Genomic DNA, 17,321 nt, shown 5'->3' on the forward strand with positions numbered 1-17,321 from the left:
GAGAGTATAAGTAACTTGTGAACAATATACAGGGGGGTGTTTGGGAACAACATCAGATTCCAGGCCTTGTTTCTAATTAAAAAAGGATTTCTTTACTAAGGTGATGTGAATAGACTGCCTCAAATAATATATGCTTCCAAGTTAAAAATCTGTTTAAAAAATGACAAATTTGAGCTTTCATACAGAGGAGAAGTTAGGTTCTCGAGAGGATTCATTTGGTGGCCAATTGGTGGCAAACTCAACGGGGACTCTCAGAGCCAGCACTTCAAAACAGCTCGCTGCCCCTTTTCCTGTCACCTGGTTCTGATGTCTAACAAAGGGTGGGGAAATCCCAGATGCTGTTGGAACCTGAAAGGAGAGGGGTGGGGCTCCGAAAAGAAAACCCTGTAGCAGCCTTATAAATTCATGGGTGTGTGTTTGTTTTGTTTTTTAAAAGAGAGCAGAGGAGCAGAACAAGAATAATTCGGAGTTTATTCATTGATTTAGCCAGAATGTCCCGTTGAGGCTAAGGTCGGTCCTTTAATGAAAAAGAATTGGCTATTGCCCAAATGTTCTCCCACCATACCAGCTACGGTGCAGCAAATTTCAGAGCTAAGAGTAAAACATTAAAAAGTATTTGTTGTTGAAACTCTAAAAAATATCACGCGAGTAAATTCGTGAAATTATGTAAGCACATAGATCTGTTAAAATCTACGATTGCAACAAACCAATTAGTTTTTAACAGCCACCAGTTCTCCAGGAGTAAAAAGGATGTCTTATTCCTTTGGTATAATGTCATTACAGTTGTGAAATGAGGGGGAGGGGCAGAAAATCAAATCAGAGGAAGAAGAAGATGAATTAACTGTACCAACTATTAAATTTAATGGATTAATCTGATAACATGAATGTTTTTATTGTTTTATTTATTTATTTTTATTTATCATTTATTATTTTTAAATTTTTAATTGATTATTTCTGTTTTTATTGTTTTAAAAGTCTACACTTATAACTAAATGTATAATAAATACACACAAATAACACCTGCTAAAACACTCTATATATACTATATATCTACTTCTTTTATTGTGTGTATATATATATATATATGTAATACATATAAAACATGCACATACATATCTGTTTTGTGTGAAGGCTATTGTACTCTTAATTCAATGTGATAGATATTTCTTCCAAAAAGCTCTAGGATATATTTTAGAATTGTTTAGGATAAACCTATAGAATTGGAAATAGTTCAACTATCCCTAATTTTTCAGATCTCGGCCTCAACGAGAGAAATGCACAATCATGCAGATTTTTGATTTCCCGACCAACTGAAAAACCAAATGTTGAGTGTGTGCCAACAGAAAAACTAATATCGTCTTCAAGTTCTGAACACCATGTAACCAGGATCTAACTGAGCTCTGGGTAGGCAAGTGAATGATAACAAATGATGTTATCCTAACTTGCGATTTAAATCATTTGAGTTCAACCGAATCCACCTAAGAAGGATAAACCTGGCACAAGACAAAAAAGCAGATTAAAAACCCTCTCAGGAGCTTTTGTTGGAAAGAATTACATCAGACTAGAGGATTTCCTGATTAGATTAAGAGCAGCTCGACATCTGAAAACATCACACTTGATCTTCTGCTCTGCTACCCTTCCCACAACCGATTCGGGTTTTTGGTACTCCCGACCTTGGCAGACAGAGGTATGGACAGAAGAAGGATCATGGGAGAATTCTTTGGGGAGCTATTATCTTCTAGCTTACCTTAGCCTTTGTATATTTGAGGTGACTCCCGAAAGCCGATAAATTCCATCCACGATGCCGTGAGTCTCTATAAATTCGGCACAGCTCTTCAATACGTATGGAACTATGTAAAGAAAAAAAATAAAGTATTAGATAGAAGTCTAATTGTCCTTTAAAGATATCCTTTTAAAAATCCAGGTAACTTCAAGGAGAAGCAAGTATGGAATGCGTACAAGTTGCAAGTGGAAGCAATTACTTTTAAAAGGTAGACGATCTTCTTTTGTATTTAAAAAAAATAATGAGGTTTTGTTAGAGTTTAGAAAAGTAATGTGTTTTAAGAGTTGGTTGAGTTTTCTTAAAGAATTTGAAAAATATGCAAACACTTAGATTTTGAAACCAGCAGTGACCTTGGAAATCCCACAACTCAATCTCATTTCACTGGTTCTGCAAGTGTGGTCTTCTGACTGGCAGCATTAGCATCTGCAGCGAACTTGTTGGGTGTGCAAATTCCCAGGCCCCACTCCAGACCCACTGAAGCAGAAATTCTGGAGGTGGGGCCCAGCAATCTGTGTTTTAAAAACCTTCCAGGTGGCTGTTGCACCATACAATTGCCTATTGTACACATGAAGAAACCAAGTGTGCAGATAAATTTACTTACCTCACTCAAGATTATTTGTTGCTTATGAAAAGTAATTAACACATGGGAAAATGCTTATAAGTAGGTACAAGAAAAACAAGGCACAAATTCAAATATACATTGTGAAGGAAAAGAGACTGAAAATGTCTACCAGGATGTTAAAGGTGATTAAAAGGTCAAAGAGTTTTTAAATTTTTTTAAGTTTTATTTTATTTTTTAAGATTTTGTTTATTTATTCATGAGAGACACACAGAGAGAGGCAGAGACATAGGCAGAGGGAGAAGCAGGCTCCCTACAAGGAGCCCAACGCGGGGGACCCAGGGATCACACCCTGAGCCAAAGGCAGATGCTCAACAGCTGAGCCACCCAGGCGTCCCTAAAGGGTTTTTTTTTAAAGGTGAGAACCATCTTCCACCAAGATCACTAAAGGGGTCCAACCAGTCATTGATTGACCAGACCACATAAAGGGAACCAACATGGCCTTTTGAATTCCTGCCACTCCAGAAGCTCAGTGCCCAAGTAGAAAACTCTGGATATGCTAGCCTCTCCTCAAGACTGACCCTGATTGGCCCAGCCAGCTGAGTGACACAGAATGGCAGCTACAGGTCTTTTGGGATGGCATGGAGAAAGCAGCAAGTCACTTGCCACTTTGGTCCCTGGAGAGATCCACCTGAGGTCCCTTCATGAGAGTGCTGTGGATGGTGGTTTTTTTATGGAGCTGCCCAAGCCTCGGGCACTGAAGTCTTCAGTTGTGGAGGGGGTGGGGTGTAGGAACTCCATGAACTAGTGCTTGGGTTAGCACTGTGCTCCCTCCCCACAAAATATATCCAATCCATTAATGACTTGGGTTTAGAGTAACACCAATCCATTAACACTTAATGTATACAATCATGCCTGCACACAATTGCAAGTTGGGCTGGATTTTTACATAAGTAGACACCAGGTACTCAGACTCAAATCTTCCTGGAGTCCCTATTATAATATTTTCTAAACATTTCCTACCATTTCTTTCAACCACTAACTATAATTTTGGATGATCAGTAAAATTTGTCCTACTTAAAGCATTCTATCCATCTTTCAAAGGCCGTTCACCCCCAGGACCATTCCTCTCCAGGACACATCCATATTTTGCCCTGATCTTTCATGACTGGAAATGGGGAAGGACTTCTTAGTTATCCCAGGTGGGAAGAGGGCCGGGAATGGACTCGGGACTGGAAATATTGAGACCAGCGACTAACAAGGTGGAACCACTCAATATGAGTGAATACAGGGTGGGAGCAGAGTGTGGTGGAGAAGGGGCTGAGAGGGTGGGAAGGGGTCCAGGGCCCCTGCCTGGCTTTCACCAGAAGAGCTATCCTTTGATCAGTCTTATGAAATAGAGTTCTTCGTGAGATTTTTGTCTCTCACCCCATGCCTCTAAGAAATAAATAAATAAATAAATAAATAAATAAATAAATAAGGAGGCAAGGAGAGTTCCAGTGCTTAAAAAAATTGTTTCGTTTTTTTTTTTTGTCTTTGTTTTCTTTAACCCCTATCATGCACAATAATGGCCCAACTCTTTCCCTACAGCACCGAGCTGTTGTTCTGTTGTTTTTGTAATGTGCCTGCCACATTTGGTCTATGATTGAGAACACAGGTTTAGATATCAAACTGCCTTCATAACTTCAGGCAAAATACATATGTAATAATTCTGTTTTTCAGTTTCTACATCTATAAAATGAGGATAATAGTGATATTAACCTCATATTTTGGATTGAATTAATACCTGTAAACATTTAGCACAGATCCTGATATATAATAAGCATTCTAAAATGACAGTTATTATTTCTATTTGAAGGCTATTTGTGATATAAGTTCATAATTTGTGAGATGTAATCTTAGTAAAAATAATCTGCCATCTCTCATCCAATGGGTGATTAGGGTAGAGCGAATCAACCTCTTATGAGTTGACACTCATCTCTACTATTTGGAATGGCTTTTGTGTCCTTCTTTGGTTAAATTTTATTTTATTTTATTTTTTTAGATTTTATTTATTTGACACACATACACACACACACACAAATAGCAAGAGAGAGCACGAATGGGGAAGAGAGGGAGAAGCAGGCTCCCATAGAGCAGGGAGCCCAACATGGGGCTCAATCCCAGGACCCTGGGATCATGACTTGAGCTAAAGGCAGACGCTTAACTGACTGAGCCACCCAGGTACCCCTAGTTAAATATTTCTGTTTGAAGATAATTTTGCTTGTCTAAAGTCTCTTTTCTATGCATTTAGGTATGTCTTCATAACACAAAGGCAGCAGGATTCAACACTGTACAGATTTTGAGTTAGAGTCCCAGGGCTATGGTTGGCCTTGGTGTGATCCACAGCGTGTGCTCGTACAGAGGTGTATGGCTATCGTGCCAGGCAGGGCGCAAGTGGACTCAAGAGCTCTGAGCATTCCCAAGAAGGACTCACAACAAAAGCCCTGGACTTGAAAGGCTTTTATAAAACACTCTACATAAGGGGTGGTGCAGGGTCACCCACCCATCCTATCTCATTCTCAGGTAGGGCCCTCCCAGCACCATAGCTCTTAGCTGTAACTCCTCAGGTCTGTTTGGTTTAAAGGTGGAGAAAACACATTCCCGGATGGGGCCTCTGCCGTAAATTTATTCTGGCTTTGATACAGAGGCCCTAGAACCTTTTGTCCACAGCTCTGTTTAAACAAGAGGCAATATTAAAACAACTCAGGGGAGGAGGCCATGGTCTTAGTCCCTGAGGAGTGTTAGCTTTCCTGGATTCTGGTCGTAGGCTGAGGTGGAAGATGTAGGGATTCTCCATCAAACTCAGGAAATGGGAAAGGATCCACTTAATCTCTGTAATCATCCAGTTCTAGAGCCAGAGCAGTGGTTTTCCGACTGTGGCCCCCAGGTCAGGTATTCAAGCAGCAGCTGCCTCCAGGAAATTCTGAGGTGTGCTGAGGTTGAAGAACCACTAGACTAGACACGGGCTTCTCCTACTTTAATGTGACACAAATTGCTGGGATCTTGTTAACATGTGTGTTCTAACGGGGGAGGAGTGTCAAGAATTTGCATTTTTAAGAAATTCCCAAATGATAGGAACACTGCCCTCCTGCTTCTCACACTCAGGGTAGCAAGGGTCTAATGGTAATACTGGTGCATGAGTGATGCTGCTCGGGCTACTAGGAGTTTAGTCTCAAAGTCTCAGATTTCTTTTCTGTTGTCCCTGAGGTCCAATCAAACTGGGGACAACCTAGGATTCTGGGTAGGGTAGAAGTTTGACACAAGACAGCTAAACAGTGATAGATGGAAAGAAAGCTTTCACTGTCAACACGGGCATGGGTGATGTTAGAGGTCAGTCACAGAGCTGGTTCTGCAGATTTATCATGGACTCAAAGAACCTGAAGTCCCCTCCTACAGAAGTACACACCGTTGTTGATTGTGATATAATGTTCTAAGTTCTTTGAACTGTTGCACTGAAGGTTCTCAATGACCTTTTTTTGTTTTATTTTTCCTGAATCGACAATCTTGAATGTTAAATTTTAATCTTGAGCACAAAATAAATCTTGAAGTATTCTGATGGAAAAGAAATACTCTGCCTTGGATTTATGCTTTCCAGTTGACACATTTAAAAGTCCTGTGGCTCATTTGATCCAAACTGGTGCAACTAAAAGACATTTTATTACTTATAAAATAATGTGGGGGTACTTCTTCCCTCAATTCCTCACCTCTCCAAGGGTTTAGTGTAATCATTTCTCTGTTGATTCATTTCTCTGAGTCCCCCCAGAAGTAATGTCTGCTAAACTGCTCCACTTCCCTTTGTAGCCAGGACCTGATCAGATATGGACATAGAGATTGGAACAAGCACAGTTTTACTTGGTTACTTATGTGGTTGTGGCAGCCATGTGATTTCATAGTGCAAATTGCATTTGGGTTTTAGGAAAACATGATCCTCTTTCCTCCCTGTTCTGGATTTTTGTTAAGGTCTTCTACTAATCAGATATCATCCCTCTCTGAGTCCTGCATTCCTAATCTTTAAAGTGAAGTCTAGAGGCACCTTGGTGGCTCAGTAGGTTAAGCGTCTGCCTTTGGCTCAGGCCATGATCTTGGGGTCCTAGGATGGAGCCTCAGGTCATTGGGCTCCCTGCTCAGTGGGGAGTCTGCTGCTTCTCCCTCTGCCCCTCCCCTTGCTCTGCTTTCTCTCTCTCTCAAATAAATTAAAAAATATTTTTTTTAAAAAAAATAGGGGCCCCTGGGTAGCTCAGTGGTTAAGCATCTGCCTTCCACTCAGGTCATGATCCTGGCATCCTGGGATTGAGTCCCACACTGGACTCCTTGCAGGGACCTGCTTCTCCCTCTGCCTGTGTCTCTGCCCCTCTCTGTGTGTCTCTCACGAATGAATAAATACAATCTTAAAAATAAATTAAAAAATAAAGTCTAATGTTGTACACACAATGAAATCCTACTCCATAATAAAGAATAATATAGCTAGCATATGGGCGAGACGTCAGACTATAAAAGAGTACATGCTGTACACTCCCGTTTATGTTAGAAAATGCCACTAATTTATAGTAGGAGAAAGCAGGGGAGAGGCAGGAGGTAGGAATTGGGAAGTGGTCAGGGAAATTTTCTGGAATGAAGGATATATTCATCATCTTGACTGAGGTGCCAGAAAGGACTAAGGGCCACGGGTGAGTGAAGAAGAATTGATGCTTGCAGGAGGAAGGTCAGAGAGTAAGGGAGATAAGCCCCTGCACAGAGAAGAAAGTCTCTGAGAATGTGCCACTGTGCATAGGGCAGAGAGTGAGGTCTTTTTTTGTTTTATTCATGGGAGACACAGAGAGAGGCAGAGACACAGGCAGAGGGAGAAGTAGGCTCCCTGCAGGGAGCCCGACTCGATCCTAGGACCCCAGGATCATGACCTGAGCCAAAGGCAGCCGCTCAACCACTGAGCCACCCAGGTGCCCCGAGAGTGAGGTCTTTAAGCAGCATTGCTATGCTCTGACTGAGGTGGCCCTATGGCACTTTTTTCTTGAGATGGAATAAAGATTTCAATTACTTTTCCATTATTCCTGGCTGTCAGCTGAGAACTTCCCAGCTCCCCTCCACCCCCGGTGAATCTAAGAGCTGTCACAGTGGCTCCTGGAAACTTCTCTCTGCTAGCTCCTGTTCTTTATTTATTTATTATTTATTTCTGTTCCACCCTTTCTGTCCTGCATCTCCGGCTTTTTTGTCCCAGGCTCCCCTCTACCCTCTTTGAGTCTCAGCTTGCCTAGAGGTCACTGTTCTCTGCGATTTCCCCTCTGGTTCTTCTTCTTCCTCTTATTGTAACTTCTTTCTACTCTCTTCCTCCTGGCCTAGTGTGGAGTTAAAGAAAAGTTTGAAAATGTGTGGTATTGATGAATAGATCATGGAAAAAAAATCAAGAGCCTAGAATAAACCCAAGTATATACAATCAACTAATATTTGACAAGACAGCCAAGGACACTTAACAGAGAAAAGGCAGTTTCTTCAATAAATGGTGCTGGTAAAATCATATATTTACCTGTGAAAGAATGAAACCAGACTTGTATCTTACACTACTTACAAAAATTAACTTGAAATGAATAAAGTTTAAATATAAGATCTGAAACTCTTAGAAGAAAACATAGGGAAAAAGCTCCTTGACATGGGTCTTGGCAATGAGTTTTTGGAGAGGATACATAAAGCACAAACAACATAAATCAAAAATAAACAAGTAGAACTACATAAAGCTAAAAAGCTTCTGCACCTGGGAGGCTCAGTGGGTTAAATATCTGCCTTTAGCTCAGGTCATGATCCCAGGGTCCTGGGATCAAGCCCCGTATTGGGCTGAGGAATTGAGCGCTGAGCAGGGAGCCTCCTTCTCCCTCTTCCTCTGCCACTCCACCACCCCACATGTGTGCTCTCTCTAATAAACAAAATATTTAAAAAAAATTTTTTTAAAAAGCTTCTGCACAGCAAAAGAAATAATCAACAAGTGAAAAGACAACTTAGAGAATGGTAAAAAATATTTGCAAAGCATATATCTGATTGGGGTTAATATCCAAAGTATGCAAAGAACTCAATAACTCAAAAGACAAAATAAAACAAAAATAAACTAAAAACAAAACACCAAAAAATTCATTTAAAAAATGGAAAAAAGACCTGAAAAGACATTTCTCCAAAGAAGCTATTTGAAAGGCCAACAGCCATATGAAAAGATATGCAATATCACTAATCATTAGGGAAATGTAAATCAAAACCACGATGAGGTATCACCTCATGCCTGTTAGAATGGCCATCGTGAAAAAGAGAAGAGATAAGTTCTAGTGTGAATGCAGAGAAAAAAGAAACTTGTGAACTGTTGATGGGATTGTAAATTGGAATAGCCTCTATGGAAAACAGTATGGAGGGTGAAAAAAAAATAGAACTACCATATGATCCAGCCAGTCCACTTCTGGAAATATTTCCAAGGGAAAGGAAAATACTAACTCAAAAAGATATCTGCACCTGCCTGTTCAGAGCAGCATTATTTACAATAGCCAAGACATGAAGACAATCCAAGTGTCCATCAGTGACTTGTACACACACACACACACACACACACACACGGGAATATTACTCAGCCATAAGAAAGAAGGAAATCCTGCCATTTGCAACAACACAGGTAGACCTGGAGAGCATGATGTGAAGTGAAATAAGTTAGACAGAGGACGGTATTTACTGTATGATCCACTTACCCGTGGAACCTTAAAAACAGAACAAAACTCATAGAGAAAGAGATCAGAATTGAAGTTAACAGAGGTAGGAGGTAGGGGGAGAAGAAATATAAGATAGGTAGTCAAAAGACTTCCAGTTGCAAGACAAATAACTACTAGGCATATAACCTTCAGCATGATGACCCTCGTTAACACAGCTATGGGACATTGTAGGAAAGTTGGTAAGAGAGGAAATTCTGAGAGCTCTCATCACAGAGAAAAAAAATCTTTCTTTCTTTGCTTTCTCTTTTTATCCTAGCTACAGGAGATGATGGATGCTAACTAAACGCTGTTACCATTTCACAATACATGTAAGCCAAACCGTTATTCTGTACACTTTAAACCCACACAGTGATGCCAATTATATCTCAATAAAACTAGAAAAAAATGTGTAAAGAATTAAAAAAAATCCTGGTAGTATAAACAAGCAAGAAACAAATATGAAGACTCAACAGTGATGGTCTTTTATACGACCCTTCCCCAAATCTTAAATGATAAAAATAAATAATACAGACTAAAATGTTAATAATAGTTACCTTTGGTTGCTAGGAACCAATTTTTGCTTTGCTATATTTTAAATTTTGCTTTTCTGAATTTTCTGTAATGAAGATCTGGAACAAATAAATTTTTTTTTTTTTTTAAGAAAGACACAGGTTTTTGGAAAACAAGTTTCATTAAAGAAGCCAGAGGGCCTTCTGAAGTCAGTGAGGCAATTTCTAGATGTTGAAATGACCCCACTGAGATAATCACTCCTTGTTAAATAGAAGTATTTGCCTAACCTGCTGGCCTGGTGTGGCCAAGGACCAGGTCTGTTCCACAGTTGGTCCCATGATGGCGGACTGCATCCTGGAGTCCCCTTCCCTTTGCAGGTTCACCATCTCAGATACCAAGTCAAGTCAGCTGTTTCTTGTGGAAATGGGATCCTCCTTCTGGTGCATACACTGACTCGCCCCAGCTGCCATCAATGCACCCCCTCCTTCCCAGTGGCAAGGATTCTCCTTAGTATAGAGAAGTCGTCTAGCCCAAAGGACATGAAGGTTGAGTAAGACTCTTGTCCTCAGGAAGACAAGAAAGGAATGGAAATGACTGTGCACCTACTTTGTGCAGATCCCTGAGCTCTACACTTCCATCCATTATTTGTACCCGACGCACAAGCACCATATGAGGAAGGTATTTATTATCCCTGCTTTATAAATGAGGAAGCTAAAGCTCAGAGGTATTAGGGAACTTGGCCAGAACAAAAATATCAAGCTGGCTATGTCAAGGGCTCTAGAGAAGCCCAAAAAATGTGACCAAAGTCCTCCTAAAGAGACTACGCATGGTGCAGGAGGTCAGGCAGGGCTTTGAGGTGTTGAACAAAAAGAGGAGGTTGTGGGCATTTATAGGTGCTGACGGTACAGAGGGACCACACTAGAGGATGCTGGGACAGGACCATCGCCCTGAAGGGCTCACATGTTGTGACGTAAGTGGATAAAGAAGGACCAATCTAGGCTATGCGGTACAAACTCTCCACACTGGTTTGAGGGGTGATGGGAGATGCTATGACGTGATCTGACGCAACATGATGTTATGTATCTAATATATACCACTACACACACAGGACGCTTCCTTAAATGCCTGGCATATAACAAGCCCTTAATAAATGCCTCCCACCTTTCCACCTGGTATAAACGAGGTGGGAAAGCAAGAAACAATGTGGTGAATTCCAAGAATGCTGACTAGACCAGTCTGGCGAAGAAGCGTTCAGGTAAACTGGGGGAGTTTTTAATGACAGCCCAGGAAGATTTTGTTCTGTCTTGATCTTCACTGTCAGACAAATCTTTCTAAAACACTAACTTGATGATAAAGCTAGCCTACTCTGGAACATTCGGTGGCTCCCTGTTGCCAGTAGGATGATGTCCAAGCCTGGCAGCCCTGGGACGAGACTCTCAGCTGTCTCATCAGGGCTTACCCTCAAATTCTTCCTGGCAAGGGAACAGTCCTTTGAGAAAGTTGGGCGGGGAGAGGAGATACTGTGAGGGAAAAGACTTACCCCAAGCCTGCTGCTCCAAAAAGAAAAAAAAATGAAGGTTAAATGTAGAGGACCTCTGATACTTTGCTGAGAATGAAAGAGAAGGGGAGAAGGCTCACTGTTTTCTAGCTCATTCCTGAAATTTCTCTAAGAAAGGCAAGTGCCTTTCTGACTCACAGGTAATAGGCTGGGGGGCCCCTGAGTGGCTCAGCGGTTGAGCATCTGCCTTCATGACCCCAGGTCATGATCCCAGAGTCCTAGGACCGAGTCCCACTTCGGGCTCCCTGCATGGAGCCTGCCTCTCCCTCTGCCTGTGTCTCTCTCTCTGTGTGTCTCATGAATAAATTAAAAAAAAGAAAAGAAAAGAAAAGAAAGGCTGGTTGAGGACAGTTAAATATCTGGGGCCACACATCCTCAGCGAGTTAGTGGGCAAGTGGAAAAAGCCTCGGAGGGGCTGGCCAGCGGGGTAGAGGACGGAGGCCGCTGTGGCCCCGAGGAAGGATGGTGCTGAGGAGAGAACAGAGGGGGACAGGATGGGGTCGCTCACAGGGACAGCAAACCTCCCAGGAGCTCCTCGGCGGCTGGGGCTTAGCAGGCCCGGTTCACCCTGTACTCAGGAACAGCACAGAAGGACCTCGTCCTGTGGCTGGCAATGGAGGCCTCTAGGCTCTGTGTCATTTGTAGACCTTTTTCTTTTCTTTTTTTAAAAGATTTTATTTATTCATGAGAGACCCAGAGAGAGAGGCAGAGACAGAAGCAGGCTCCCCACGGGGAGGCCGACGTGGGACTCGATCCCAGGGCCCCAGGGTCACAACCTGAGCAGAAGGCAGATGCTCAACCACTGAGCCACCAGGTGTCCCAGACTTTTTATATGCTCATACTTCTTACTGTCTGACTTTGTTCTCAGGGTACCCGTGGGGCAGGCATCACTCACTCCACGGGGCTGACCTTCCAGTCACGCCCCAGCATACACCAAGGCCCAGCTTGTGAGCATGCTTTTCCTTTTCATTGTCAATAAATCACTTAAATCCTCAATTTAACTGCATGAAGACCACAGCCAGCTTTGGTCACCTGTTCAAGTTTTTATTTCCTGGACCAGCAGCCCCTCCCTTTCTTGCCTTTCTTGCCTCTCGGGATGCTGCGGGTAGAGGCTCGGCCTTGATAACACAGACTGACCGCATCTGCCTCCAGGAAGAGTCCCAGGAGGGGAGTTGAGCAGGGATGGGAGCTGAGCAGGTTAACTAGAGATAAACAGGGAAAATAAACCTGCTTCTTGAGTAGTATGCTTCACTAACACCAATCATCTTAAGAATGAGGACAATGTCACTTTTTTTCTCAGCTGAGTGTGTCTGGGCCACATTTTTTTTTTTCATGGCTAGTGGATGGTCATGGGAGGCACTGATCAAATGCTCTGTGGGGTGTCATGCTTAATGATCATTATTCATTTAACTCTCACAACTCTGAGGTGTCGGCATTCCTATTCCTCTTTCATAGTTGGGCAGCGAAGGTGCAGTGGAGTTGGATGATTTGTCCACGGTCCCACAGTTAGCGGCGAAGCTGGGATGCAATTACAAGCCTCTTCGAGTCCAAAGTCCATGCACTTTCCAGGACACTTTACAAGCATAACCTCCAAGCTAGGGAAACTGAGGCACAGCCCAGGCATGGGGAAGACTAGAGAGCAGCAGGAAGCGGAGGTGATTTCCTATCCAAGAGCAACTGATGATGGACAAGGATGTAAAACAATGAGGTAAAGAAAGTTGAGTTTTTGCCCTGACCCCGGGTACCAGATTGCAGAATTTTGAGGAGAGTAACTGTTCCCCTTTTGAATTTTGCTGTGTACTTAGCAGTTAAAGCCACACGAATCAGCTGTATGGCTTCCAGGAAAAAGAAAAAAAGCCACTCCCAGCCTCAGACCTTCATCTGTCCCAGGACCAAGTTTTGGATCTAGATGACTGCTAATGTTCCCCCCAGGTTGGACATCCCACAACACATGAACTTCCTGGTGGAAGCTGGGCTAGAGACCTAGAAGGTGGACTTGACTCCTATTGGAGGCTTGTATCTAGGTCTTCAGGGCAGACCGTTAGTTTGTGTAAGTTTTGTGTTGGCTTCTTACTTGTGTGAATGACTCCTGACCTTGCCCTTCCCATATGAATGGAAATTTGTGTTAAATAAATATAAACTTCAATCTCTGAAGGTTTACATGTATCTCCTTTGGTATAACTGGACTCCCATGAGCTCAATGATATTTTTGTTATTAGATGCCAGAGTCCCCCAAGGACTCAGCTTTAAACGGTGGGTGGGAGGTATATTCCATCTGAAGATTCCTACCCCCACCCCACCCCCAGCCCCACCTGAGGTGACCCTGCCCTGAGGGTGAGAAATACCTTCTCTTGCTTATTGTACCTTCTGGTTTCCCGGGAGGCTCAGCTTCCTAATGGTTTCCAGACCTATGGCACCATGGGTTCTTTTCATTTCTGTGTTTTTCTAAAATCAAATTTGCTGATGAAAGATGAGAAGCATTTAGAAAAAAACAACTTCATCGCCGGCCCTCTAGGTCCATGTGAAGAACAGCCAGGTAGTGCTTATCAGCTCCTCGCTGTACCCCCTGTCCCAGCATCCTTTCATTTCCTGCCCAATATTCCCGAACTGCAGGCAGCCATTGTTTCCAGAACAGCTCTGCTTGGAAGCCTGGGTTCCTCGGCCTCCCAGCGCTTCCTGTTGTTACAAGGCCTCTCTTTCCTGCCGAAAACAAGGGCACTTCCCTGCAGTATGTAACCCTTTTGGGGCAACTCATTTCTTACATGAGCTTGTTCTGTGCTTGCAAATACTAGGTGCTCAGTAAACTTATTTCATTTAACTGTTAAAAAATTATTATTATACCAATACTGCACATATAAAGATATAGATGAGCAAAAGAAAAAAAAAATCACCAAATCTCACCCATTCTGTTAGCACTTAAAATCTCTATGGCGTTCATACTCTAGTCTCTGCATCAGGCATCTACATACACAGAACTTACCATAGGACCTGGGCTTGAAGACATGCTCATTCCCAATGGGTGAGACAGGCAGGGAGGCCTGCCTGGAAACCAGCCTCTGGAGGGTCTCAGACACTAGCCTGCAAAAGCCCTTGGCAGCTTAAGGAAAGCATAAGAGATTCCCCTGCAAAGTCTCAAGATTACTCTTACAGAAAGAGAGAGCTCTTTCAGAATTTTGTTAAAAGAATTCGGGAGGAGCTCCCCGGGCAATTGAACATGAAGGGATTGGGGAGGTGGCAGAGGGATGACATTGTTGGGGTTTTTAGGAATCAGAGTCTACTCAAGCTATCCCACCACCAGCTGCCAGAAAGAGATTTTGAAAATGCAGATCTGATTGTGTTTCTCCTTTGCAAAGACCAAGGTCCATAGCAGGGCTAGCTGGGTCTCTCTGGTCCCTCCCCCAGCACTTTCTCTAGTCCTATCAAAGTTCCACAAAGACCACTGCTCATACCTTTGCCTTCTCCTTCCTCCTACTGAAATGCATCATCCCACTACTCTCCTGTAATCTCAAATGGAATAAATTGCCCCAAAGAAGACACAAATCTCTGCTGTATTGCCTAGAACCCTGGACATGACCCTATGATGCAAATCAAGGTATCCTGATTTCTGGAGTTTCTGTTTTGTGGTCCCAAGGAACACAGTTGAGGCATAGGATGTAGAATATTTCAGAGACTAACACGTTCCCCTTCTCCAACTTTTTCTATGAATCAGGAGGATCCCAACAAAAGATATGCTCCTGCAGAGAGACTTCACCTTCACTTTGTAGGTAATGTATTACCCTTCACATAAAATCAGGCAAAAATTAGGAGCTACCTGTGGTTTATTAAAACAGCAAGGCATGCTGATATTCAAGCTTTTTATCTTAAGTCTCTGCTGCTCAAAAATGACCTCCTATTCTCTGAACGTCTTCTATAAGGAACCAGCATTCCTTCAGAGAGGATACTGCAATGACCAGAATGTGCTCACTTCTCTCCCCACTCACAATGGTTATACCCCTGTCTTTACAAGTGAGCTTCAGCGGATATACTAGGATTAAGGCTCTGTAAAGAAGATGGCACAAACGACTACTGTCAGATTTCTAGATACCTTTTGAGAGGAGGAGGCTGTCATAATATATAAAGGATGCAGACAACTAGTGAAGAAAATGCTAGTTTACCGCTTAGATACCTTCATTTCTAGAGTTCGAGGAGCTAGATATCAAACAGATCTCTTTTGCTTTAAATTTCTAACTTTTGCTCTGCTTTTTCCTTAACGGCTTCAGAACTGGAATTTTCTGCAGTTTGCTATTTGCAATAGAAAATGTAAGTGCTGGATCTGATCCAAGGGGAGCCCAGGGACGGGCAGCTTTTCAATGCTAAGGGTTTCTCGGGTACTTGGAGGGGGCCAAAGAGGGAGTCAAGGAGGCCTCGGGGGCACTCTGGGCACCAGCAGGCGGCAGCTCAGCCAGGGTGTAACAGCCTAGAAGAGGCTCCAAAAGGAGACTAAGTCTCTACTCACATTTGCAGACAAGGAAGCCACTGTAAAGCTTCCGTCAAGGAAACAATGGCAAGAAATTGCTATTTTAAAAGACGAATCAGGATCAGTCATAGGGAGGAAGAGAATCAAGAGGTGGAGAGACCTTCTGGGAAAAATCCAGGCACTGAGAGACTCACCTCCAGGTCACTTCCTCTGGGAAGCCACCTCTGATCCCAAAAGGAGGGAGTACTTATTACACAGTTTTAGAGTAGCTGATGTCCACTTGATACTTAATTGAGTGGTTCTGCTTTTGTGTTTTTAAACAACTGCTTTTTATCTATTCTGTAAACTCCGTGAGGAGCCATTCCATCTTACTCAACTTACAAGACCCTGCTCATGACCTCATCTGACAGTCCAGAAATTGACCCATTCCCGAGGAGCACCTGGAAGAGGGCAGTGAGCGCTCCTGGATGAACGAGTGGAAGGAAAGGTTGGCCCACGGGTGCAGGCATCAACTGGACGGTCATGGGGAACATGGCACGATGCTAAAGACCAAAGTAGAGGCAAAGTGCACCTCTGTCTCAGGTGCTTTTTTTCTTTCCAGCTCTGTATTTATTTTCTCCTTTCTGGCCACCCCATCCCCACCCCCGAGCATTTACTCCATACTTTACTGCCACTCTCCACCTCTCAGGCACCCAGCATCCTGGAATTTGGGAATGTCAGAGTCCCAAGGGACCATACGATCTTCTTGTTGAACCTGCTTGATTTGGTGCCAGGTAAACAAGGCTCAAGAAAGTCTGGAGACCTATTCAAGGTCACTCAGCTCTAGAGTGGTAGATCTAGAATTGAAGAGAGCCTGAGGAAAGGGGGCAGGAGTACTGAAAAGTGAGTAGGATTTCCTCTTTTCAGTTTTGAGGATTAGGATTTAAATACCTGGTAGGCCTCTCTCTGGCCTGGACTAACTAACACTTTACTGCCAGAAGCAATTTATGATATTTAAGCTTAGGCACACCCTTCGCAGTCAAACCAAATTAAGTGTGTCTCTGGAATCCCCACACGTAAAATGCTGTGCCAAACTCTGGGGATTCAAAGAAGTATCTTATACTTATGAGACCCTGCCCATGACCTCAGCTTAGAGTCTAGTTAGTTCAATTACATGCAGTTAAATTGTGGGTGGAACAAAAATGTCAGGAAGAGCCCTTTCAGCTGTCAGGCAGGAGTCGGTCAGGTTTAATGATATCTTTCTGGAGAGAGAGGAAAGGGAGTCAGCTGCCAGAGGCTGTCTCTCCTCTTCTTCAAATGTGCTCAATCTTCTTAAAAAGTGAGTAGCTGATCCTCAGCAAGGAGGAGGGGTTTATTTATTGTTTTAAAGACCTCCGATTCTTGGTTAAAGAGGATGTAGGCTTGCATTGAATTGTCTCTAAGTTCCCTGAAGAGAGATGTGAGTAGGAGGCTGTCAAGGCCCTCTCAGAGCAGCCTGTGGCCGGAGTGTGGGTGTGGGAGGGTAGCCTCAGGGCAGGGGCTCTGGTGGGAACACAGAGGAAGGCAGGCCTGAGCTCGTCGGAGGAGACTCTGGGGACTCACTGAGAAGATCAGCTCTACATGGAGGACAGAGCAGCCCTGATGCCACAGGACCCAGGCGATGGGATCAGCTCTCAATCCATGGGATTCAAGAGAGGCAGTGTGCACCTGGGTGACCA

General features: G+C 43.2%; 1 protein-coding gene across 1 annotated transcript in view; it reads right to left on the minus strand.

Moving 5' to 3' along the window:
* ARHGAP31 (Rho GTPase activating protein 31) overlaps positions 1-17,321 on the minus strand; it is a 109,687-nt gene that overhangs the window by 44,465 nt on the left and 47,901 nt on the right. Inside the window, exon 2 of the mRNA XM_055316525.1 lies at positions 1,748-1,850. Within this exon, the coding sequence (XP_055172500.1) occupies positions 1,748-1,850 (103 nt within the window). The remainder of the gene's footprint in view (positions 1-1,747; positions 1,851-17,321) is intronic.

The sequence above is a fragment of the Nyctereutes procyonoides genome, unplaced genomic scaffold (assembly GCF_905146905.1).
Source record: "Nyctereutes procyonoides isolate TBG_1078 unplaced genomic scaffold, NYPRO_anot_genome, whole genome shotgun sequence".
Lineage (NCBI taxonomy): Eukaryota > Metazoa > Chordata > Mammalia > Carnivora > Canidae > Nyctereutes > Nyctereutes procyonoides.